The following is a 24,851-nucleotide window of genomic DNA, read 5'->3' on the forward strand; positions in this document are numbered from 1 at the left end:
AAGCCATTGCAAGGCAATACAGTTTGCGATTAACACAAAACGTAGCTTCAAAACAGTGGTTGCCTTTCTGGGTTGGATCTGCTTTTCCTTATTCGGTGAGCCTTCTAGTGAATTTTCTCCCCTTTGTTCTGCACATCATCTTATTTTTGATTTTACTATTTTTACAGACCAAAGATTCACCTCATTTAAACTGCCTTGAGTTTAGAACTGATTACAGCAATATCTGTTCTTAATGTTGAGTGGTTTGCAGGATGCCCCATAGCAATGCACTGGAGCTGGTCTTGAATTGGATTCACCTGTGTTCTGAAGACACGCTGTCATGTTAAAACTAGGCATGTGCTGCTTCCTCCCCCTCCCCTTCTAATCTGGCGAGCCAGATTTGAATACACACTTCCCCACGTGCAACCAGCTGGGTGACCTTGGGCTTGCCACAGCACTGAGAAAGCTGTTCTGACCGAGCAGTAATATCTGGGCTCTCTCAGCCTCACCTACCTCACAGGGTGTCTGTTCTGGAGAGAGGAAAGCGAAGGCGACTGTAAGCCACTTTGAAACTCCTTCAGGTAGAGAAAAGCAGCATATAAGATATTTCATGCCTTTATATGACAAAATGTTGACCTCCTAGGCAAAAGAAAAGTGGTAATTAGTTACGGCTTGAAGAACAGAAATATATACAGTCTTGCCAAAGCTGAAATTGGCGTATAAATATATGAAATTCTTCTTCTTCTTCCCTATTTTGCTAATAAGCACATCTGTAAGTTCATTACTGGCACTGTGTTTCTGTTCTTTGCTAGAAATGTGTCTCACGCTTGAGAGGCTCCGTTTTGTTAAACTATCCAGCATATTAATTTCAGTCTTATTACAAACACATTGAGTAGGTCATATTTTGGGATCTAATCTATGTGAAAAATGGCAGCTGCTGTTGCATGTAACATTTACAGAAGGTCACATATCTGTTTCTCTCTCGTTTTACTCTAAGTATGTACTGCCCTGTTTGTAAAGAGCTTTCTGTGGGTTTTCTTATTTAAAAGGCAGGCGTTATCTGACTTGTCCAGTGGAGGTCACTATTGAGATGTCTTCTCTTTAACATTGATTTTGCAAAGTGTTAGAAAAGTTAGAACAGACCTGTAGGGCTTTGTGATAGAATGCATGTTGTGAGTAACTGAACAGGCTTGCTTGTGATTCCTTGCTTCTATCACAGCCTTTCTTTTCACAATAGTGTTTGGTCCAACATCTTGCCATGCTGCTGCCTATTCTGCATGTTTTGGTGTGACAAAAATATCACTTCCAGTTGTACAGCCCGTTCTGTTGGTAGAGGCTGAAGACTTGAAGAAGGAGGCAGCAATGGGGCACCTGACACCACCACAGCAGAAGCAACTGAGATACCTCCAGGAGCGTCCTTTGGATGTGCAACCAAGACTCAGGCACACCTCTAAGTTCATTACTAGTCACTACTGTAGTTGAGGCCAATCTCATCTCCTGAGCAGGTTCTGCTGACTAGATCTTTGTTCTTTGGGGGACATAGGCGGAAGGGCAGTCCCATAGATATGATAGTGCCAGGCCATTCAGGGCTTTGAGAGTGAGAACTGAAATCTTGAACTGGATCTAGTCTTCAATCTGAAGACAGTGCAGCTGGGCGAGGACAAATTGTATATGGGCCCTCCATTGGGTAAGGACCCATGCAGCCACATTCTGGACCAGTTGAAGTTTCCAGAGCAGTTTCAAGGGCAGCCCTGTGTAGAGCGAATTACAATAATCCAGCCTAGAGGTGATCATGGCATATATCACAGTGGCTAGGTTGGGTGCTGATAAATAGGGTGTTCATTGTCAGGCCTGGTAAAGATGCTAGAATGCCTGTATTTCCTCCTCCTTGAAATAACAGTTTGCCTCAGTTCCCCCACAGCCTTTGCTGGAGCAACATCCATGCTAGCTAAAGCATCCTGCCTAGGCTCCCGAACCTCAGTTTTGAGAAGGACATGGTAGCTTGCTGAGTGGCAATCGCACACTCTCAGCCTACCCTACCTTACAAAGTTGTGGGGATAATTCAGAAGACAGGAAAATGATGTAAGTTGCTTTGAGTGCCCATGGGGAGATACAGAAATAAAATATTTTTGAAGCTGCTCTTTTTCAGGAGTCCTCTGCTAGGTTGTAGCTAGAGGCAGGGCTTCTTGGTTGGTGGCACCATCTTTGGAAGGCCCCTCCCCCAAAAATGTTCTCTACCCAAGCTTTTAACTGTGGGCGGATCCTTCTTAAGCTGTCCCACAACAGTTTTTCCGCTCTTAAAACAGTGCCAAGTTTAACTTGCGCCACAACGGCGACATCCTGACGTTGTGCATTTCTCTGCTCGTGTTCTGCTGGCAGGGACCATGAAATGCACAGTGTTGTGAATGACACAAATTAAGCAGGATGTGATGTGATGAGTGGGAGGGGTGGGAAGTGTAGCTGATTCCTGCAGTAGCCTGTTAGTATAGCGAACTTTGAATGGAGCTAACTGCAAGAGAACAATTTACAGTTTGGATTTCCCACTCTGGGTCAAGAAATTCCTGGAGATTTGGGGGTGGAATTTGGAGAGAGTGGAATTTGAGGAGGGGAGGGATCTTAGTGGCGTAAGCCTTCATTTTCACTGTTACATGAAGATCAATGGTAGCTCTGGGAGATTTTCAGGCTCCACCTGGAGGTTGGCAACTCCATTTATAGCCCACAAATCTTATTATTATAGCTACGTTAATTTTCTGCTCTGTCTCCTAAGACTCAGAGCGGATTACAATAGGATAAAAACATATAAAACTGTATACAAAATAGAGATTTAAAATAAATAGAAGAGTTGGTTTTTATGCCCTGCTTTTCGCTACCCGAAGGAGTCTCAGAGCAGCTGACAATCACCTTCCCTTCCTCTCCCCGCAACAGACACCCTGCGAAGATGGTGGGGCTGAGAGAGCTGTGACAAAACTGCTGTGTGAGAACAACTCTATCAAGAGTATGACTAGCTCACAGTCACCCAGCTGGCTGTATACAGAGGAGTGGGAAAGCAAACCCCGTTCTCCAGATTAGAAGCTGCCGCTCGTGACCGCTACAGCAAGCTGTATTAAAACGAGTATTAAACTAATTGCCCGCTCTTCTGTCATGGGAAAGAGGGGGCATCATAAAGATGGCCATTTGAGTTGGGTGGTAGCCTCAATCTTAGGCCTGGCAGCCGTATTCTAGACAAGTTGAGGTTTCCAGAGCAGTTCCAAGGGTAGCCCTGCATAGAGCGAGTTACAGTAATCCAGCCTGGAAGTAACTGTTGCATGTATCACAGTGGCTAGAGAGGATGATAGGGTGGGATGATAAACCACCTCAGGGGAGGGCGGTATATAAATATAAATAAATAAATAAAATTTAAAAAATGATGAAGATAAGCTGGTGAGTGACATCTAAGGAAGCGTCCAGAAACACCCAGAATAATTTTGTAAGAATTACATTTGAAAGGAAGTTAATTTTTCGAGTCAGGCTGGAATATCGAAATGGCTGTGTCAGTTCTCTGCCTTCTATGCTGTATATTTATTCAGCATATTTTTGTTAGAGGGAAACTGATACCCAGGATAAAATATCCTGTGGGTTTTTTTGTTTGCTTTTTTGGCAAAAGCATTAATATCCTCTTGAGCCCGGGGGGGGGGGCGGATTGTGGAGTGTTTTGCACATGTGTGGTAACTCGTAATTGTCTCGTGTGCTTCTGCAAGCTATTTCTCAAAGTAAATGCAGTGAAACGATTGAACATTAACACCAAAATGCAAAAGATACTATTGAGAAATGTTTAAGGCATCTAACATTTTAAAGTTGCTGGTAATTGCCAAGACACCTCTGGAATTAGCCTTCAAAGGTCCTTTGAGGGGGCAACAGTGAACACTTCCCCCTGCATGTTCCTTTTGAAATGATCAAAAGATATAAAGATCACCACCTGCAGAATCACAGCCCTGTATGTCTTTTGCATCTCTCTCCACCTGGCCCTTTTTTTTTTTCTTTTTTGAGATACCAGTTGGTTTTTCATAGCTGCGTATTTAGACAGTCAGAGCTTCACCGTGGTTTCCATCAGCAGGTTGAAAATTAGCGGCTGCGACTAAGTGCAGCTACCATTGATGCTGTGGAGGGCGTCCAGTATGATGTGGCTGCACGCGTTTGGTGGCATGATGGGGCAGCAGCTCAGCAGCGGGCAGAGGGGGCAGGATGTGGGTGCCTATTTAAGCACCACATGCCCTGGTCCAGCCTCTCCACACCATAGCTGCCTGAACAGCCTCCTTCCCTTTATTTCAGATGTTTGGCCTATAGTTCACATTCTTATATTGCAGTTTATGCTATATTGTAGTTGCAGCTGCGGTTTAGGCATGGAAAGGAGCCCGTTGACAGGGAGTCCAGTTTGCATACTGGACTCCCTGGGGTTGGAGGTCTCCTTAATGAGACCAGCTAATAAACGGGCATGGCCTACCTAGCTGGGAGGCCGGGGGCTCACAGCCAGGTGGTCGGGGTAACCAAAAAGAGGTGGATCTCCCACCATGTTGATAAGACTTGTCTTATTTTTTGGTAATCCACTTTTGAGTCCTGGTGGGACAAGGAGTCTGTAAATAACATAAACAATGGAATAAAGTATGTGCTGATTTTACTCTTTGAGTTAGCTGTATTTGTATAGGTGAATGTTAAGCTTAATGCCACGTCAAGGCAGTATGTGCAGATTAACCTTGGCTGTCAAAATGAAATGAATATTAAACCTTTGTTCTTGGTTTACATGGCATTGTGGCTTCCCCCTCTTTTCCTGAGAAAATTATATATTTGCTAAATCCCTTCAACGTGCAACCTCACTTAAAGATGACTATTGATTTTCCAGTCCATTGTCTTCAAGAAAAAGACACTTTTTAGTTTAGCAAATGAAAAGTGGTTTGACATGTGTATTTACAAAAAGGTTGTTAGCCTCCAATTTTCATATAATTCAGGTTTTATTTGATTCAAGTTTCATAGTCTTCAATCATCCATTCATAAAAATTCCCAAGAAAAATAGATAGAAGTTGACAACCTTCAAATTATTTTTATACAAATCTGATTTTAAAAAAATCAAAAAGGTGTTGGTCCTACAACTTCATTTGTCTGCAGATGCTAGCTTGCTATGAAATTCAATGTAATGTTCTATCTGATCCACATTTCCTTAAGAGGTGAGATTTCTGCAAATTTGTGGCATTCCTATCTACATAACTGAAATGTTTGATTCATTTTTAAAGTACCTTTCGGTACTGGTACTTATTTTCACCACTGCAAAGGGGAGATTGCTTATATACTGAATTTAACACCAAAGCTGAATTAGATTGCACTACTTGAGCATTCCAAATGTATGGTCTCTGGAAGCTTGTAATACTGGAAACAGCAGGTATTATTATCCATATATTTGGTAGATGGGTGGGAGGCTAATGGAGCTGCTTGTTGCTTTCAGATTAACTGTTGTGTGTGCTGAAGATGGTTTGACTATCTTGAGTGTCAGATTATACAATTTTACCAATCTGTACCATGTGTAGAAATTGCTGTCTGCTATTTTGGAAACAGTATAAATGTGTACACTACTTTAATGTGTAAAATTAATAAATAAAATTTCTGAGGAAAGTGGCTCGTGTTAGAAGTTGTGATTGCTTCCATACAGGTCGGTAATTCTACCATTAAGATCTCACCAGGGCAGAGTCTGCACTTACTTTCTTTATTCCATTGTCAATCCTGTTGAATTCAGATCGCTTTGAACTCGGGTCTTCCTCTCCTCCCCCTCCCCATTGAAACAGGAAAGTGTTCTGCACGTGGTTAGGGTAGTTCAGAAGGGAGGGGGAGCCAAGCCTCTTTCTTTCTTTTCTTGGAGGGGTGGGGGAGAGGATCAAAAAAGGCAGAGGAGGGAGGAAAAATCCAGGACCAACAGAAGTTGAGAGAAATTAGGGGCTTCCCCTTTAAGGCAAGTGTGTCACATGACCAGGTGTGGCCTATCAGAGGTTCTCTACCACAGAGCTTTCTTTCCCAATCCGGATATTGAGGATTAAAAGCACTCTAAGATATCGCACAATAAAGGTAGGGTCACTCCGGATCAATCCTTCTTGCTGCAGAAGGAAAATTTAAATCGCCCCAAATCCAAACGGAAATCGCATTCTGTGTAGAGGGCAGGGACTGAATCGATCTGGGGTTGGAATAAAAGCTCCGTGCAGTTTACACCCAGGTGTAAAAGTTGCATCCCATTCACTTGTGGGGACAATGCAAGCAGCATTGAAAGGATATCTGAGGAATTGTGCTCAGAAGAGTCCCAAGTGGCATGTCGAGGAACCACATGTGGCTCCGAAGCCACTGAGTTGTCACTGATTTATACAGAGGATAGGGAGGTGATTGAATTAGGTTGGTTCCATAACTTTGTTTTGGTTGATTCTAGTGGGTAGCTGTGTTGGTCTGAAGCAGCAGAACAACGTTTGAGTCCAGCGGCAACTTTAAGACCAACAAAGTTTTATTCTGGGTATAAGCTTTCGAGTGCACATATACAAAGATGAGTGAAGCATATGAAAGCTTATACCCAGAGTAATACTTTGTTGGCCTTAAAGCTGCCACTGGACTCAAACTTTGTTATTTTGTTTAGATTGGTAATACTCCTTCTCTAGAGCTTGCTAAAAATACTTATATAATGGTGTCATTCAAGAGAGCTTTTCTATAAATATAAATATACAGCTATAATATACAGCTGTATATTTCTATAAATATACAGCTATAACATGTCAGAATCATTCAGGAAGGCACTTTATGAAAGAGAACAGAGACCGTAGATTATACAGAAAAACCTTTCTTCAGCCTATCCTTGAGAAATTATTCAAATATGAACAATTAGTTAAACTACAGTCTAAATTGCTGTTGTGCGGTCTGATCCATAAATTGGTCTATAAGTTGAAATAGAAGGATGCAACCCATTCCTGTGGATTTTGTATGACTCAATCAACTTGAATTGTTGAGATTCAGCACTACTGCGCTATGGATTTAGTTGAAAGTGTGTCTCATGTCCTGAGTTGGCAGCACAGTGTTGTAACCTTTGAATGGATGTGATCCTTTCTCCCAATTTAACATACAAGCATGTTATTCTTGCTTAGACGTTGCTTTAATAATTTAAAAATAAAATAAAGTTGGTATTGCTGTTTAATCTCCTATCTGCATAGCAGTATCCAGAACATGCAACTGGGCATTTTTTCATAGTTCCAGCTAACAGCCACACATTGATCTGTTGCTAATCTGATGTAACCCTTTTTGTGTGTATTGATCATAGCACTTTACCCATGGGTTGTAAATCCAAAACTGATTTGAGCAAAGAGTTCATTGTTTAAAGCTGAGCCTAAGTTGTTGTGATTTAGTTGCATTTTTAATGAACATCTTCTGAAGTATCAGATTATTTAAACTGCGGTGCAAATGAGCCATCATTTGAAATGGATTTTCGTACAGTTATATTCATGAAGATGCTAAATAAAACTGTCACTTAGGGAATCTGTAAAGTCAGTGTTGTTACTCTCTGTAGAAATCCACATATTTTGTTTTTTTGATATGTCACAAGGATACTGAGGTCCAAGTGACAGGATACACCTAACAAGTGATGGATCCTGGGTGCATGGTCAAACTCACAGCCATCAGGAGTTTTGCCCCTTTTCTGTTGCCCCATGTGTCTTAGGAAAGACGCTTGAAGTCAGAGGAAGGCAAGTCCCCCATCACTGCCCTTTCTCCTGATTATAGCAGAGCAGGAGGGCAATTGGATGCTTCTTTCCCTCCCACACAGCACTGAGCAAACTAACACTTTTTCAAGTGGATTCCCCTGATGTACATCTGACTGAACGATTGTGAACACCAGTATATCATGTGGCTACACCCTGTTTCCCAGTGCTTAGACTCTGTCCATTTTCATCTAGCTGGGGCGTAGGAATTTAGTGCTTGCTTTTTGAAATGCGATTTTGTAGTTGACCTAGCACCCATTACTGAGATCAGGTAACAAAATGAAATCCTGAATGATCTGAGACTTTGAAGCTTTCTTTTTAAAAAGCAGCAGGTTTCTCAACTCTGTGTACTTGATGACAACTTGACCACATGTGGCCTGGGAGATCTCAGAAGTCAAGGGGCAATTGTATTTCCCACAGGAAACTCAGCAAAGAATGAAGAGAAAACTTGTCTTCCTAAGCACCATGTAGGATTTTTGTGGCCCAGCCAAGGCTTTCCAATTGTGTGTCATGGTTGATGACACTGATATAGTTGTGACATGAACACTTCACCCATATTTTGTGAAGTGGCCCAGAATGAGATAGGTTGAGGTGGGGAAATAGAGTTTCCGTGTTCTGCACAGATTTGTGTGTCCTCCACTTCAATTGGAAATTGGGACAACTGGAATAGAATTCCAGTTTTCTCTGGCATCAAAATGAAGGTGCCTGAGTGAACTCTAATGTTTTGTTCCACAAGAGAAACACAGGATCCTTAAATTTCATAAACCCCAGTTTAGAGTCCCAGGGTGCTTTCTATGTGTCCCAACTTGTTTATAAAGATATTTCTTTCTCTTTACAGCTGTGCCTCCAAACATTGCAGACCTAAGGAATCTAGAAGTACTCAACTTCTTCAACAATCAGATTGAGGAGCTGCCTACCCAGATCAGCAGCCTTCAGAAGCTGAAACACTTGAATCTTGGGTGCGTACCTAAGGGTTTCCTGTGGTTGCTTAGACTCTCTGTAGGATGCAACAATCCTCTGTTATTTCTCAGAAAGCTTTCTTGACTATTGTTTTGGCATATTCTGTTTTCTTCTTAAGTGGCTTCAAAATGTCAGGAAAAGTTTCTCTCAAGTGTCAAAGCCTCTGATCTTTTGTGCTCAGCTTGAAAGCAGAAACACATTATCTCCTAACACTTAACTCACCTGTTTTCCTTCAAGGATAAGAATAGGATCATGAGTTAGTGGGATTGTTGTTGGAATTATCCTGTAATTTATCAGTTCTTTAAATTTAAAGAGCAGAATGCTGTATGCAAGGGATGGGGCGACATTCCTTGGTTTTCATTAATTTGCCTGAAGCATTTCCCACGAGAGTAGTAATAAGTACCCATGTGCTTGTTCGCTTCTGTGTTCTGTTATGCACCAAAAAAATCTCAATCTGAATTACTGCTTCATATTTCATCTCCACACCTAAAATGGGTTGGACTGTGGGTGCGTTTTAGTCTAGCGCAGTGGTTCTCAACCTTCCTAATGTCGTGACCTTTTAAATACAATTATTACAACTAATTGTGCAGTTCTTAATATCCTGGTCCAGATCTTACACCCTGCATTTAGAACTACCAGCTTTTCCAAAGCCCTAACCTGTTAATGAAATCAGCAATGAAACACACACACACACACCCAAGCACACACCATGTTTTCCCCAAACTCCCAAGATTATGAGTGGTATCCTGTTTTTCATCCCAGTTTTGACCACTGAAAAGTCTATGCTAGGGATTTACACGGCAAAAGGAACACCTGTCTTGGGGCAGCAGTGAGAAAGGGAAACAAGATTGAGGCTGATTCCACATGGGCGGAAAAGGCCAAGAGGGCAGTCATACGGAAGCAGAGCTAGTCCCCACTTCGACATGACACAGCCGCTGGGCAGGCTCTCTCCCAGGCCTGCTGCAGTTTGGGCCCTCAGTTGTCCAAGGCTAAGGGAACACGGAAGAATCTGCGTTCCCTTAACCACTGTGGGGGCCAACAGGGCCTGTCATTAGCTAGGCTCATGTGGACAGGGAAGTGCCGGGCCTTCTAGGCCCAGCCTCTCCCTGCCCTACAGTGGGCCAGAGGAGGCAAAAAATGCTCCAGTCGGCTTCACGGCACTTCACTATGCCACTTAGCAGACCAAGGCATTATTTTTTTATATTGCAGGAAGGTGGGATTGTGTTCCATGCATTCCCAGCTTCCTGCAAAATAACCCCCCACAGCCACACGTACACACCCGCACAGCAGAATCATTCTGCTGCCACTGTGCTTCCCGGAGGGACACAGAATACTGTGGAGCATGTAGCTCCGCAGCAATGCACCACCAGCGGCCCAGCATGGCCACCGCCATGCGGAATGAGCCTGAGTGTGAAAGCTGGCAGGTAGAATACAATCTATTATCCCAAGAACCCTAGACTCACCACTTTTCTTTTGCTTGCTAATGCCCCTGTGTACCTGCCGTTTTTCCTCTCTAAGCAATTGGGCCTCCTGGCTATCAACAAATTATGGTGTCCCATGCTCCCTTTGTGAAATGTGTTCTTGTTTTGCCAGCTCTGGGAAGGGTCAGTGATTATTTTCACAATGTCCTACATAACAAGCAGGCTGTCAATTGCCTTCCAGGCTGGTTGCAAAGTTAGAGGCCAGTTGAAAAGGCTTGTTCTCTGCGTTGGATAGTGACAGGCTGTCCTTTGGATCAGCTAAATATTTTTGCCTTCCACATAAATACTTTCTCTCTATAACAGGGGTAGTCAAACTGCGGCCCTCCAGATGTCCATGGACTACAATTTTCATGGGAATTGTAGTCCATGGACATCTGGAGGGCCGCAGTTTGACTACCCCTGCTCTAGACTGTGTGGTGAATTCCCTGATAGGTTTTTGGATTGTTTGTTTGTTTATTTGATCAGTGATATAAACTTGCAGTTGAATTATCCAAATGTAGGTAAAGATTCATCCTGCAAAACAAGCGAGGCCTAACAGCTACTAGGGAATCAATGGATTAAAATTTGGGCTAGCCAGTTTGGTGTAGTGGTTAGGAGTGCGGACTTCTAATCTGGCATGCCGGGTTCGATTCTACGCTCCCCCACATGCAACCAGCTGGGTGACCTTGGGCTCACCATGGCACTGATAAAACTGTTCTGACCGGGCAGTGATATCAGTGCTCTCTCAGCCTCACCCACCTCACAGGGTGTCTGTTGTGGGGAGAGGAAAGGGAAAGCGACTGTAAGCCGCTTTGAGCCTCCTTCGGGCAGAGAAAAGCGGCATATAAGAACCAACTCTTCTTCTTCTTCATAATCACATACATCCTATCATTAATCCTGATGTTCACAGTCAGAGGATAAAATGCTAGATGATCACTGTTTAGATCCTCTCCTTGTGTATGTGTGTCACCTTTAGCTGATCACCCGTTTTACTTTCTGAGGCTAATAGGAGTAAGGAGGAAAAGATTTTAATATGCGAAATTGTGCAGGGATAGAAGGATTAAACTCCTCTCCTCTCCAGATTGGGACTGTACCTGCCGTCACTTGTTGATTTTTATTGTTGACCGATTGGTTAATTACTGTTTAATGTTATTGTTAATTGTTATGGATTTTAGGGGTTAGGTTTTTATGTGAGCCGCATTGAGCCTTCAGGGGAAGGCAGGATACAAATAAAATGATGATGATGATGATGATGATGATGATGATGATGATGATGATACAAATGTACATTTAGAAGAGGGAGATCTGTAGTCTGTGTCTTCTGGTTTAATGTTTGAAAACTTTATCAGTGCTTTCCCACCACCACCACCACCAAAAAAAAGCTACATAAAATTATTTCCAGTGTTCAGTAAGCAGATTGATATCTTTCATCCCTTCTGAGTTCAGTTCATACAATAACTGAACAGAGTGGGAATCTCTTCCCTGCTGGTCCATTTTTCTCTGGTGATTTCTGTGGAGAAGAGCTATATGGGTCAACTAATCTACACTACTCGTTCTCCTAGCAGCATCTCTCCTCTGACTAAACTTCTGTGGTTTTTCATTATCTTCCATTCTCGTAGCTCTCTTCAGCAGCCCCCAGAAATATAGAATGCTCTTCTTGTACACCACAATGCCAGCAGGGCTCCGTTGTGGCTGGGTACCCTGGCGAGCCCAATGAGCTATCAGATAAGCGGATAGGTTCCTACTTAGAGGAAGTCGCAGGAATCAAAGCTGATGTTTGGAGCTTGGGGAAAGTTCAGTTTCTTAATGAGCATCCTTAATCCGGATGCTCCTACCCAACCATGATTGCGGGGAAACCTGCAGAGGGTATTCCGTAGGCTAGGATCTCCAGACACCCAGCTAACATGCCCAAAGACTTAGACGAGATTGGTAATGAGTAATATGAGCAAGGCCATAGCAGATGCTGCATATATGACCTTAAAGTGACATATGGCCCTAGACATCCCATTTGAGGCGCCAACTTCCATATTGCCATTCATTCTTTCACTTCTTATGCACCAATTTTGATAGGGCATGTACTCTGCAAAAATACATGTTTTTATCATTGAGTGGTCTAGTACAGTGGTCCCCAACATTTTTATCACTGGGGACCGTCAACGCTTGACAATTTTACTGAGGCCCGGGGGAAGGGTAGTCTTTTGCCGAGGGATGTCGCCGCCACTGCCTGAGCCCCTGCTCCACTTGCTTTCCTGCCGGCGACCCTGCCAGCAGCAGCTGTGCAGTGCCACGCTGAGGGGGAGCTCCAGCCATGGTGGCCTCTGGAGAGCACCAAAGGTGAGCCAGCGGCAGAGTGGCAGGGTAACCCCCGAGGCAGCAGCTGGGGAGGTGCTGTGGCCCGGTACCAACTGATCTATGGACCAGCACCGGTCTTCGGACCGGGGGTTGGGGACCACTGGTCTAGTGTACATTTTCAGGGAGTTATCTACCATGACTCAACATTTCTCTTCTGGTCAGCTACCACCAGTTCAGACTCCATCAACATATATTTGCAGTTGGGATTTTTTTTCTTTTAGCTCCAATGTGCATTACTTAGCACTTGCCCACATTGAACTTCATTTGTCACAATGAAGCCCACTTGTCCTGCCTTGACAGATCCCACTGGAGCACCTTATAGCCGTCATTCTTCTCCTCAGTGGGGACCTAAAGCTATTCTTCATTCTCCTCTCCTTGATGTATTCTTACAACAACCCTGTGAGGTAGGTTAGGCTAACAGAGAGTGACTAACCCCCCAGGTCACCCAATGAGCTTCCATGGGAAAGTTGGGATTCAAACCTGGGTCTTTCAGATCTTAGTTCAGATCACTCAAATGGTTACACAATGCTGGCCTTATAAGCAGTAAAGGAGCAGGATCTTCCAAAAGGGGGAAGGATTTAACAGTCACTGGATCATGCTGTATGTATTATGAATATAACAAATGGAGAGGGGAAACATATTGATTATGTGTTTGCTAAATGTATGGATTTTTTAATAATAATATTTTTATTTCTAGTTCCGAAACGTGGGATGATTTGCATTTGTGATGATTGTAGGCTGATTGGCTTGTTTTCTTTAAATACAATATTGCTTTTGCCTATTCTGAATTTTATCTGGTTGTGCTTTACTAATTACGTCTCTTTTATGTGTTCTTGCCGGGACGGGGGGAGGGGGTAGTTTATATACTTGTATTTTGATTTGGATGCCACCTGATAGCAGAAAATATTAAACTTGCAACTATTAAACTGAATAAATAAATAGAGACACTTTGCAGCCGTTGCTTGCTTTGCGTCCTAACTCATGTCTGTTTTGCCATCTTCCTTTTTGTTAGCATGAACAGGCTCAATTCCTTGCCACGAGGATTTGGCTCCTTACCAGCCCTGGAGGTTCTTGACCTGACTTACAATAACTTAAATGAAAATTCTCTGCCTGGAAACTTCTTCTATCTAAGTAAGAAACAGATTTTAAAGAACACTTTAAATCATTTTGAAAAGTTGCTTTGCTTTCTGCAGGTAAAATTTATTTGAAAGAGTCTGAACTCTAAAAAGAGTATTTTAGTTATATTTTATTCCTCCTATGAGCCTCCTTGAATATTTCTAGCATAGCTCAGCAATATGTGACTTTGGTCTACAGCATGGGTAGTCAAACTGCGGCCCTCCAGATGTCCATGGACTACAATTCCCAGAAGCCCCTGCCAGCATTTGCTGGCAGCGGCTTCTGGGAATTGTGGTCCATGGACATCTGGAGGGCCGCAATTTGACTACCCCTGGTCTACAGTCACCTGTTGTTGGTACGAGTTGTGGACTTGACTGGCAGTGTTGTATGAGCTGCTTATTTAGTGATATTTTCTTACATTTTATTCTATTCCATACTTAGCTAAAACTTCAGCAAATACAGCACCATCCTAGGTGAGTAAAGGAGAAACTAGGATATCAATTAACTCCCAATCTGCTTTTTTTAGTATCAGTTTTTATTTTTAAAAGATACACAGAAAGGAAGAAAAAATACCATATAATTATATACTACAAACCTACTATTTAAAAAAGAAATATTCATAAAGCTTACATCTAACAATATCTCTTATACATCACTTTGAGGTAACAAACCACATACTGTATTATCCCCATAATTAGCATATACAGTCTGAAAAATCACATTTTTCCTTTTCATCTTAGATTTTACTGTTCAGTCTCTAATATCGTCCTCCATTTTCTTTTGAAATCCAATGTTGATTGGTTGTGTATCAAATATGTAAGTTTTGGCATTGTCCCATATTCTGTTAATTTATTTAACCAATCTGTAATATCTGGCGCTGATTCTTTTTTTCCATCTTGATTTCATAAAGAATCCTAGCAGAAAATATTTTACAAGCTCATTATTAATTAATTTGGTACAATTTTTAGTAATAAACACTTTGGGTCAAACACAAGTTTAACTTTCAGTATTTTTTGCATTGCATCATGGATCATAACCCAATATTTCCTTGTTTTCTGGTAGATCTACCACATATGATAGAATGATGCATCTATAGTTTGGCATTTCTAACATTTGTCAATCTAGCTTATTAATTTCACAAGATCTTGAGGGGCAGAATACCTTCTAAAAACATATTGAGCCATTTTTCTTTTAACATTTTAGTAAATTTCAACTCATTGTCCTAGAGTCCCTCCCATTGTTCTAAACTTTCATTCTCTCCAATGTCTCAAGTCCATTTTATCATACAATCTTTAATTTGTTCTGCAATAACAATTTATAGATTTTACCTAGCCAATGTTTCATATCATCTGTTATCAATTTTTCATTAGTAGTTTTTTCTGTCGGCTGATCTCCATAGTTCTTTCCATTTTGAAACTATCTGAAATAAATTAACAAAGGTATGTTCTTTCCTTCTTTCTTAATTGTCTGCCATTTTATTTTCCCTTGCTGTCTACCATATTCTCACAATTTAGATGATCTATTTTCTTTCTTGAACTTAAATCAAAATGAGCATTTATTAAAGAAAGTAATGGTGAAAGTAAAGGATTTAGTCATTCTCTACACTTAAATCCTTGTCAGGTTCCCTTTTTAAATTCAAGTCTTTTTTGATACAGATCCATGTATCATAATTCTTGAATACTTTTTTGTATATATACAAGGAATCCACCTTAAAATGTTTTCCCCACATTGCAGGTGTTTCAAAACTACTATCATGAATTTCCAAGAAACACTGTCAAATGCTTTTTCAGCATCTAAGAACATAAATACAGTCTTTTCACCTTTTTCTTTGAATATTCAGTCACATTTAAGATATACCTAATGTTATTTGTCATGTATCTCTAAGGTACAAATCCCATCTGTTATGTACCTTTACATCTGTAATGTACCTTTTAATAATTATTGTAAACATTTTGTTTTCCACATTTAAAAGAGAGATGGGTTATAGGTTTGTGGTAATTTTGGATCATTGCCAAGTCTCTGGCAAGTTCTGTGTCTCTTAGATTCATAACTTTGTACAAAGGAGTAGTTAATATTTCTTCAAAGTATTTGTAATCTGCAGTCAAACTGTCTGGGCAAGGAGATTTATTTTCATTTGAGTTTTTTATGGCATAAGTTATTTCTTGTGGCATTATTTTAATAATTTTTTTGTTCAGATACACTCTTTCACTGGTGTCCCATTTAGATAATTTTGTAAACAATTTTGTAGAGTGTACTTTATATAGATGTCTGAAAAAATATTTACAGTATTTGCTGGCGTATAAGACTACTTTCCCCCTCTGAAAAACATGCCTCCAGTTGGGGGGGTCGTCCTATACACTGGGTGCACTTCAGTTGGGATAGACATAGCTGCCCATAGTACTGTACTATAATGTAACAAACTCTATATTTTGAGTGGAAATGTTGGGGGGTCGTCTTATATGCCTAGTCATCTTATACGCCGGCAAATACGGTACCTCTCTCTGTATCTCTTTATTAGTATAGACAATATTTTGTTAAACTCTTTACTAGTTCTCTAGTCTGCATGACCAAATCTTAAGTGCGTTCTTGATTCAGAAATGAGGTTTTAATTAATGTGCATGAAAAGCAAAAAATGCGTCCAGCAAATACAGCTACTATTTAATTTTGGGCAAAGGCTGCTCTCTTTGTGGGAAGGTAGGAAGTATGAGCTTTTCCCCTCTTCTTGTGTAACTAGAAATGACAGACTTGATCTAGGTTGGAGATTCTTTCTACTTCTGAAAGACCTTCAACATGCTATCCTTCCTCCCCACTGAATGTCCAAGTGCACTGTGAGCCTTTTGGGACATAAATTAAAATAAAACTAATTAATATTTTATTTTATTACATTTTTATACCACCCATATAGCTCAGGGCGGTTTACATTTAATGTTGGGGGGGGAATACATGGAACAATCTAACATATAACATTAACAATAATCCAACAGTGATTCTGAATCTTAATCAACAACAATATAACGGGAATGATAAATAGGCCCCCAGAGAGGTCAGACTGTTTCAGGGCATGGATGTCTGAGGAGGGATCCATAGATGTTGTTGGGTTTGGTCGGTCTCAGGCAAAGGCCTGGGTGCTTCTTTTTTTCCTGTCCCCATCTGCCATGCACACATCAGATGTTGTCTTTGTCCATAGTGCAAAGAGAAGACTTGTATAAATACACAAAAAGTTGACATGTTTTTATTAAACTGTGTTTTCAATTATACTGTTTTCAGACATTATAGATAAGTAGGAACCTCAAACATATCCAGAGGGGATTTGACGGGGGAGGGGGGCAGTAATTTTCTGCTGCAAATCTGATTAATGATTAGGAATTGGACACAACAGGGAGTAATTTAGGCTTGTGCCCTCAAAGTCTCATGTGGAAACTGTGTGTTCCAACCTGCCAGAGTCTAATATTGCAGGAGTTGTTAATTGTGTCAGTCCTTTTGGATATAAATGTTTTCCTGAGTAGACCAACGGTACAATAAGCCAGTAAATCTAAGTTTGACCTGCTTGTTACTATTGTGAGCTTTGGGTATGTCAAAGGCTTTTCACCAAGTCAGGGTTATTAATCAAACCTGACACTTCAGTATTGATCAGGCCTCAAATGGTTGGGTTGTATGCCACCCTGTTTATATATTGCTCTTTAATTTGCAGCCACCTTGCGTGCACTCTATCTAAGTGACAACGATTTTGAAATCCTGCCACCAGATATTGGGAAGCTCACAAAGTTGCAGATAGTAAGTAATTTATCTAAATTCTTGAAAAAATCAATTCACTTTTGCGGCCCTGGTAAGAGTAGAATCAAGTCGATTTGCGAAAAGTAGTGGGTGTGTGTGTGAAGGAATTAGCTTCTATGCCTGGCATTGCCTATAGCTAATCAGCAGGCACTTGTGAATAGAGTGGAGGAATAAGTTAGGTGGAGTGAGAGGAAGTGTCTTTATCACACTTCTTTGTAAGATATTTGTCTGTGATGTGTTCACACGTACCCACCAGTGTCTACTTCCTTTCAATTGTGTGTCTGTCTCACCCACTGTCTTCTGAAAGGTTAGCCTTCGGGATAATGACTTGATATCGCTGCCTAAAGAAATTGGTGAACTCACTCAGCTTAAAGAACTTCATATCCAAGGGAACCGACTTACTGTGCTGCCTCCAGAACTAGGTAAGTCTTGGTAGATTTTGTGGTTGAAGATGGTTAAGTGGTGATGAAACTCTTATATTGTTCTCAGTGATACTGTATTCTCTTTCTCTCTCTCTCTCTCTCTCTCTCTCTCTCTCTCTCTCTCTTCAAAATGCTAAGTTACAGTAATCAAATCTTTGGTGCCTACAGCATCTAAGGTGTCTTTTATTTAGCACATAAGAGCTTCTTTGAAATCCATAAATCTCACATTTCACTTCTAAAAAGGGCATTATTAGGCTTTCTAGATAGATGCAGTAAGTTTGAAAAGGGATCAGGCAGGTTTCTACATGTTGGAAACAATACATTCAATCAGAGATACTAAATCACTGAATTTTTGCTAACTTTATTGTGCATCAATATTGTACTATTCCAAAGACAGTTGTTTCTGACCTAGAACAGAAAGGGACTATGGTTTGTTCCCTTTAAGACATCTGGCGAGAAATCTGTTAGGCACGTTGCTCCTGTTGCAGGATCCAAGCATAAGAAACCCACCAAGGGGAGATGAAACCCACCATTCTGATGATGATTTGTGTGAGTTTTGTGGTTTCAGCACAATGATTGGATGTGCTTCCCTCCATGATGCAATTCCAGTGAGATTCCCAGAGGGGACCCTTTTTGTTACCATTGCTTTGCAGGGGGATATTGACCACCTAATGAGGACCCGGACAATCATAATTTGGCATGAAATATTTGGCCACAGCCTTTATCCGACGTTGAGTGTGGCAAGCATGGGAAGAGGATCTGGCCCTCTTGTGGTCAGTTGACCACAAGGCAGCCCACTGGAGCCTGTCCCTCAACCGGTTGCATTGGCAATCCAGCCCAACATTACGGACATAATGGCAGGCTGAAAAGGGGGGCAGGCAACATGGAGTGACCCCTTTGGGCATCCGGCTCTGTTGGGTTCTCCTGCCCCCCAGAAATGCTAGCATTAGGTCAGGCTCTGCATCCACACAGCCCCTTAAGGAGGCTGTATGCCTTCAGGTGCAACTCTTATTCCCCCCCTTTTCAGTGCAGTACATTTTACAAACAGATTGACTATAAAGCCCAACAGAAAGTAATACTCGCTACTTAAAGTTGATGATGAGGAAATTGAAAATATTCCTTGGCACCATCATCAACCAAAACAGAAACTGCAACCAAGAAATCAGAGGGAGATTCTGGGATGGGCAGTCATGAAGGAGCTAGACAAGATGCTTTAAGTATAAAGATGCATTCCTGGAGACCAAGATTAAGATAATTCATACCATGGTATTCCCCATTACTATGTATAGGTATGAAAGTTGGACAATGAAGAAAGATGATATGAAGAAAGTTGATTCATTTGAAGTATGTGGTGTTGGAAGAGGGTTTTAGGGATACTGTGGACTGGCAAAAGACAAATAAGTGAGTTCTAGATCTGATCAAGGATGAACTCTTCCTTAAAATTAAATATTGCAGGTGAAGCAGAGGGTATTCTTCAGCCTTAAGGTGGGGAAGATGTCTGATTTTTTGTGCTGTTTGGCAGGAGAGGTGCTGTTCAGAGGTTGCTTTGTGCGTTAAAGGCCCCTGCTCCCTGAATTTCCTGTGTGGGAGCATCTTGTCAACTGGATTAACAGTCCCTGCCAGCCCTTCGCAATAATGGAATTGGGATCCTAGTAGGCATTTATATCTGGGTTCCTGAGAGAAAATATTGATAATGGTTCTGTGAAGACGTGTTATCAATATATCTTGCTCAATTCACTTTGAACATTAGATATTTCACCAGTGCACCTATAGCCAAGACAAAAACTATGTAGCCCCGTGCCATGCCCCTTAATTTATGAAGTCAGGATTCTCATGCCACATCTTATGACTCTCTGTGGGGTGCTATGATTGGCTGAGTTGTTTGATGGAATCCTTTCTGTGACAGCAGTGCTAGGGGAAGGACATGGAGGCTGTCATGAGTGGGGTTTCCCATTGACTTCAGTGGAAACAGCTAACAAGCCATCTCTTCCTCATGGTTATCATATTTTACCTCATGGTACTCATATTTTACCTCACGAGCTGTCAGTAGCCCCTGGCACAATTATTCTACCTCAAGTGTGCCAATGTCTTGCTAGCCTTGTTCCCCACTCCCATTTGTGTGGAATACAGAATCACAGAATCATAGAGTTGGAAGGGGCCATACAGGCCATCTAGTCCAACCCCCTGCTCAATGCAGGATCAGCCCTAAGCATCCAAGAAAAGTGTGCATCCAGCCTTTGCTTGAAGACTGCCAGTGAGGGTGATGCTGAGGTGATGCTGTCCTTTCTTTACAGAGGTATGGTGAGGATAGGATTTCTCTGTTCACATCTTTAGTCTATGATTGAAGCCATCACAATTGTGTTACATTAGCTTGCCTACCCGCACACAGGGACCATCTAACTAGGAGGTCCTTGTGTTCAGGGCCTACAGAGAGTTGTTCAAGAACCCTGCCATGTGCCTGTGTGGTTCCCATCCATTTCAGTGAACTCTCGAACAGGACTGCCTTCCCGGAGGATTATATTCTTAGGTCTGTCAACTTTCTTTTTGGGAAGCCGAGCACGTGATGTCAAACTAATAAAACTGTAAGCCCTGAAGTGTAAAGCAAAGCCGAAGGGAATCATGGTAGGCATGTTTTTACATTTAACCTAACTGTACCTTCTATGCAGTAGGCTTATCTCTTGCTTAGCCTTTAATAAAATTGGATCCGGAGGTATTTATATCCAAATAGGAAAAATAAAATTAATTTCTTTCCGTTCAGTTATCAGGAAGAGAACGTGTCCTCTGATCTGAAACTGAAAAGGACACTTAAAACTTCAGCCATAGTCTCTGCTGTAAGAAAATTATGGAGTAATACATATGAATATGATACAATAGTAGAACGGGGTGGAGCAGGAATAAAGGGCATGAGAGAGCAGAATATCATTCTTGTCAAGTTTGCAGTCTTGTTCCACATTAAGTTTTATACTTGCTCCCAAGAATGGAAGGGGTAGCATGTGGAGATTGCATGTGACTTTCTCTTGGGGAATACAGATTTAATCAGTTTTAGGTGCTTTTAATTAAAACATACTCTTAAAATAATCCAAATAGTTGTTGATGCAAGGGAGAAGATTCATTTTCTCTTGTGGAACAGAGGGCTATTGCATAGCAATCTGCTTTCTCGCTGTTGTGAGACGCAGATTTGAATTTAGAGGAGGGATAATAGTTCAGTGCTGTAGCACATGCTTTGCATTCAGAAGATTCCCAGATTGAGTCAGTGTCATCTCCATGTTTAAGGGTCTTGGGAGAGATCATTCTCAGTCCTTGAACCAAGAGAAATGCTGCCAGTTTGAGAAGATCAGGGATTGGTTAATGTAGTACTTATTTATTTACCTGGAACCTCTTGATGCTTGTAGACAGAACACAAAGGGTCTTGAACAGAACAGAAAACAGCAATAACCAAGGAGCTTTAGGTAACTGTTTTCCTGGTAGCTGACTAGTAAAGTTCTGAGCAGATGCATCACAGCCAATCCCCTTCAGTTTAGCCACAGATTAGCTTGGAAACCTCTTTGTATGGCCCCATGTGAAGCAACCCCCTCCCTGTTTTTTGGAGACGGAAACCAAATAGTTTCTGTCTCCAAACCAAAGAGCTAGTTCCAATGTCTTGATTTGGAGTATCCTAGCCGTTTCTGGAGCCTCCAGACGTTTTGTGGTAACCCCATCTACACCTAATCAGAATTCTACAAGAGCCCACAGGCTGAACAAGGTTGGAGAACTCTGGAGTTCAGAAGGCCAGGTGTCTCACGTAAACATAAGACCCTCTGTCCCCGCCCCCCCCCCCACACTATTGCTGAGTGCTGCTGTGCAGGTGAGATGGGGGGGGAACTGGGGTTAGGGTGATCAGCAATGCACCAATGCCGTGGTACCACTTTTGGTGTAATACAGAAGAAACCATTGTGTCAGGTGATGCTCTGCCATTCAGAACTTTTTCACAAACAATCCTTTGTGGGTTTTGCAGTAATAGTCAGATTTATAACACTTGCCTATATCCAGCAGTTCAGATAGCTATAGCCATGTTTGCATCCTCTCTAGTGGGAAATTATTAACCAGCGATAGTGTTTACATGGATCCAGAGTTTGTTTGAAAGGTTTATACCATTCACTGGGTGTCCAGGTCAATATCAGTCATCCTAATAAGGAATGAGATTTGTTCTTAATATTTTGCCTGTGGGCTGTTTATCTTGAGCAGCTAATTTTTGTTAAATTTCTTTGTCCAGAGGCTAATTCAAGATATTTTTAGTGCATGAGACAAAAAACACCAAAAACAAAGATACCCTTTATCTTTGGGGTTAAAATTATATAAAGTATCTAGCATCCTGGTGCCTTGCTATACTCTTTCTCAACCAAGGTTTCATGAAACCCTGGGGTTTCTTGACAGCCCTGTAAGGGCTTCTTGAATGGATGGGGTTAATTAAATTTTTATATAGCTTTAAAATTTGTTAAACATTTATCAGTGACGCAGAGTGGTAAGGCAGCAGCCATGCAGTCTGAAGTTCTGCCCATGAGGCTGGGAGTTCAATCCCAGCAGCCGGCTCAAGGTTGACTCAGCCTTCCATCCTTCCGAGGTCGGTAAAATGAGTACCCAGCTCGCTGGGGGGTAAACGGTAATGACTGGGGAAGGCACTGGCAAACTGAGTCTGCCATGAAATCGCTAGAGGGCGTCACCCCAAGGGTCAGACATGACCCAGTGCTTGCACAGGGGATACCTTTACCTTTATGACCATATATAGCTATGTCTACCTGTCCCCCTTCCAAAATGGCCAATGATGGCCTGGAGGGGGTGAGAAGGGGAAAGGCCCCAGGTGGATATGTACACAGCTATGCTTCCCAACCATAATCTGCATGATTGACCACTTCTGGGGTTTCTTGAAGCCTGAAGAGTGTTTCAGGGGTTTCTCAATGATAATAAAGTTGAGAAAGGGCAGGCTTTTACTCTATACCTTTCCCTGCACAAAAAGCAGCCTAGTTTGACTCCGGACTTTCAAAGGCAATAACATTTATTTCAAAATGTATTTATATTGAAATCATTTTTATGATATTTGATAGCTACATTGGAAATGTTGTGCTTGAGAGGTGGGGCAGCGGGGCAATGCTCTGAGTCTGCTTTAGCACAGGCAGTAAACTGTCCTAACCTTTCAAGTTTAGCATCTTCAGCTGTCTACTCTCCAGCTGAAATTTTGGGATAGGAATACCTACACAGAGCAACACTGAGCATGGTGTGTGCTGCGTGCATGAGTTGAAGCAGGCCAACCAGTTCCGTCTCTCAATTGCAGCACATGCAGAATTATAAGTATAAGCAAGCACTTAATTGTGTCTGTGGCTTGAGACAGCTTGTTGGTTCTTTTTGCAGGTAATAAAATGGAAAATCCAATTTGCAATTGCAGAATAAGCCTCTGAATGAAATAGGATCTTCATAGCTGTGTTGGTCAGGGGGGTTTACAGCTAATCGCAATCCTGGCTTTCTTCCCCCACAGCCTGTACCTTAAAACTGCACGCTGAGCAGTGTGTGAATCTGTTGTCTGAGCGATCCAGGATAGATTTAGACACCCTCAGTTTGTAGCTTATTAGGTCCTCTTTGTCACAGTGCTTAATCCCACTGCCTGATCCTTGTTATAACAGAGTGCTGTGGAGGCCCTCTAATAAAGGAGGTGGGTGCAAGCCTCCCAACTAGACTCACTCAAGCATAAGGCACTTAGGACAATTGCTGCCTGACTGACAGAGGGGCAAAATGCTTCCTTCCTGTTTCTATTTAAGAGGAGAACAGACCTTAAGATGACTGGCAGAACAGGGCCGGGGGAATGGCGTTGAAAGGCCCATCTGAGGCAAGCATCCCTCCTGCTACCCACTCCATCTTGTAGGTGGATAATGATCCAGCTTTTCTCTAATTATGCTCTCCCTTTTTGGTAAAGAAGAAGAAGAGTTGGTTCTTATATGCTGCTTTTCCCTACCCGAAGGAGGCTCAAAGCGGCTTACAGTCGCCTTCCCGTTCCTCAACAGACACCCTGTGAGGGAGGTGAGGCTGAGAGAGCAGCTTTATCAGTGCCATGGTGAGCCCAAGGTCACCCAGCTGGTTGCATGTGGGGGAGCGCAGAATCGGACCTGGCATGCCAGATTAGAAGTCCGCACTCCTAACCACTACACCAGACTGGCTCTCTACACCAAACTGGTATCCCCTGTGCAAGCACCGAGTCATGTCTGACCCTTGGGGTGACGCCCTCTAGCGTTTTCATGGCAGACTCAATACGGGGTGGTTTGCCAGTGCCTTCCCCAGTCATTACCGTTTACCCCCCAGCAAGCTGGGTACTCATCTTACCAACCTAGGAAGGATGGAAAACTGAGTCGACCCTGAGCTGACTGCTGGGATTGAACTCCCAACCTCATGGGCAGAGCTTTCAGACAACATTTCTGCTGCCTTACCACTCTGCGCCACAAGAGGCTCTTACTTTTTTTTTGGGGGGGGGGGCTTGTATTACGGATTAAATGTTGTGCAGAGCATGGAAAATAACAGACTGGGAGGTGGCCTAGCCCTGGGGAACTACTCAGCCTCTTGACTTATTTGCTCACATCATTATTGGGGTGTTAGAAGTTCTTCACTGAGGACTGAGCCTGATCTGGGCAGGGGGTCTCCACTTTCAGGATGTACCTCACCCACCAATTAACCCCCCTCCCCCAGGAGGAACAGTAGACATTAACACAGCATGCTTACATGATCCAGAAGTGACCTCAGAAGAACCATCGGGGTGGTAATACTCTCAGTTTTTGGACAAAACTCTATGGTTAGAAGCTACTTCTACTGTAGTTTTTTTTTTTTTAACCCATCCCCTCCTGCCTGCCCCAAGGGACCTAGCAACTCTTGTGTATGTGTATAAAAGTGCTGGGAGTTGTAGGTTGAACTTGGTGCCGTATGGCAAGTCATCTTTAGGAGCTTAGTAAGGAGAAGCAAGGTATGGTGAGGTGGGAGATATTGGGGTAGGATAGAAAAGCAGGGAATAACTTGATGGA

At 42.3% G+C, this 24,851-nt stretch overlaps 1 protein-coding gene across 1 annotated transcript in view; it reads left to right on the forward strand.

Annotated features, from left to right (window-relative positions):
* The window catches only part of RSU1 (Ras suppressor protein 1), a 74,391-nt gene that overhangs the window by 12,157 nt on the left and 37,383 nt on the right, over positions 1–24,851 (forward strand). Inside the window, exons 4-7 of the mRNA XM_077303217.1 lie at positions 8,569–8,689; positions 13,515–13,633; positions 17,310–17,392; positions 17,700–17,814. Coding sequence (XP_077159332.1) covers positions 8,569–8,689; positions 13,515–13,633; positions 17,310–17,392; positions 17,700–17,814 — 438 coding nt within the window. The remainder of the gene's footprint in view (positions 1–8,568; positions 8,690–13,514; positions 13,634–17,309; positions 17,393–17,699; positions 17,815–24,851) is intronic.

This window comes from Paroedura picta, chromosome 11 (assembly GCF_049243985.1).
Source record: "Paroedura picta isolate Pp20150507F chromosome 11, Ppicta_v3.0, whole genome shotgun sequence".
Lineage (NCBI taxonomy): Eukaryota > Metazoa > Chordata > Lepidosauria > Squamata > Gekkonidae > Paroedura > Paroedura picta.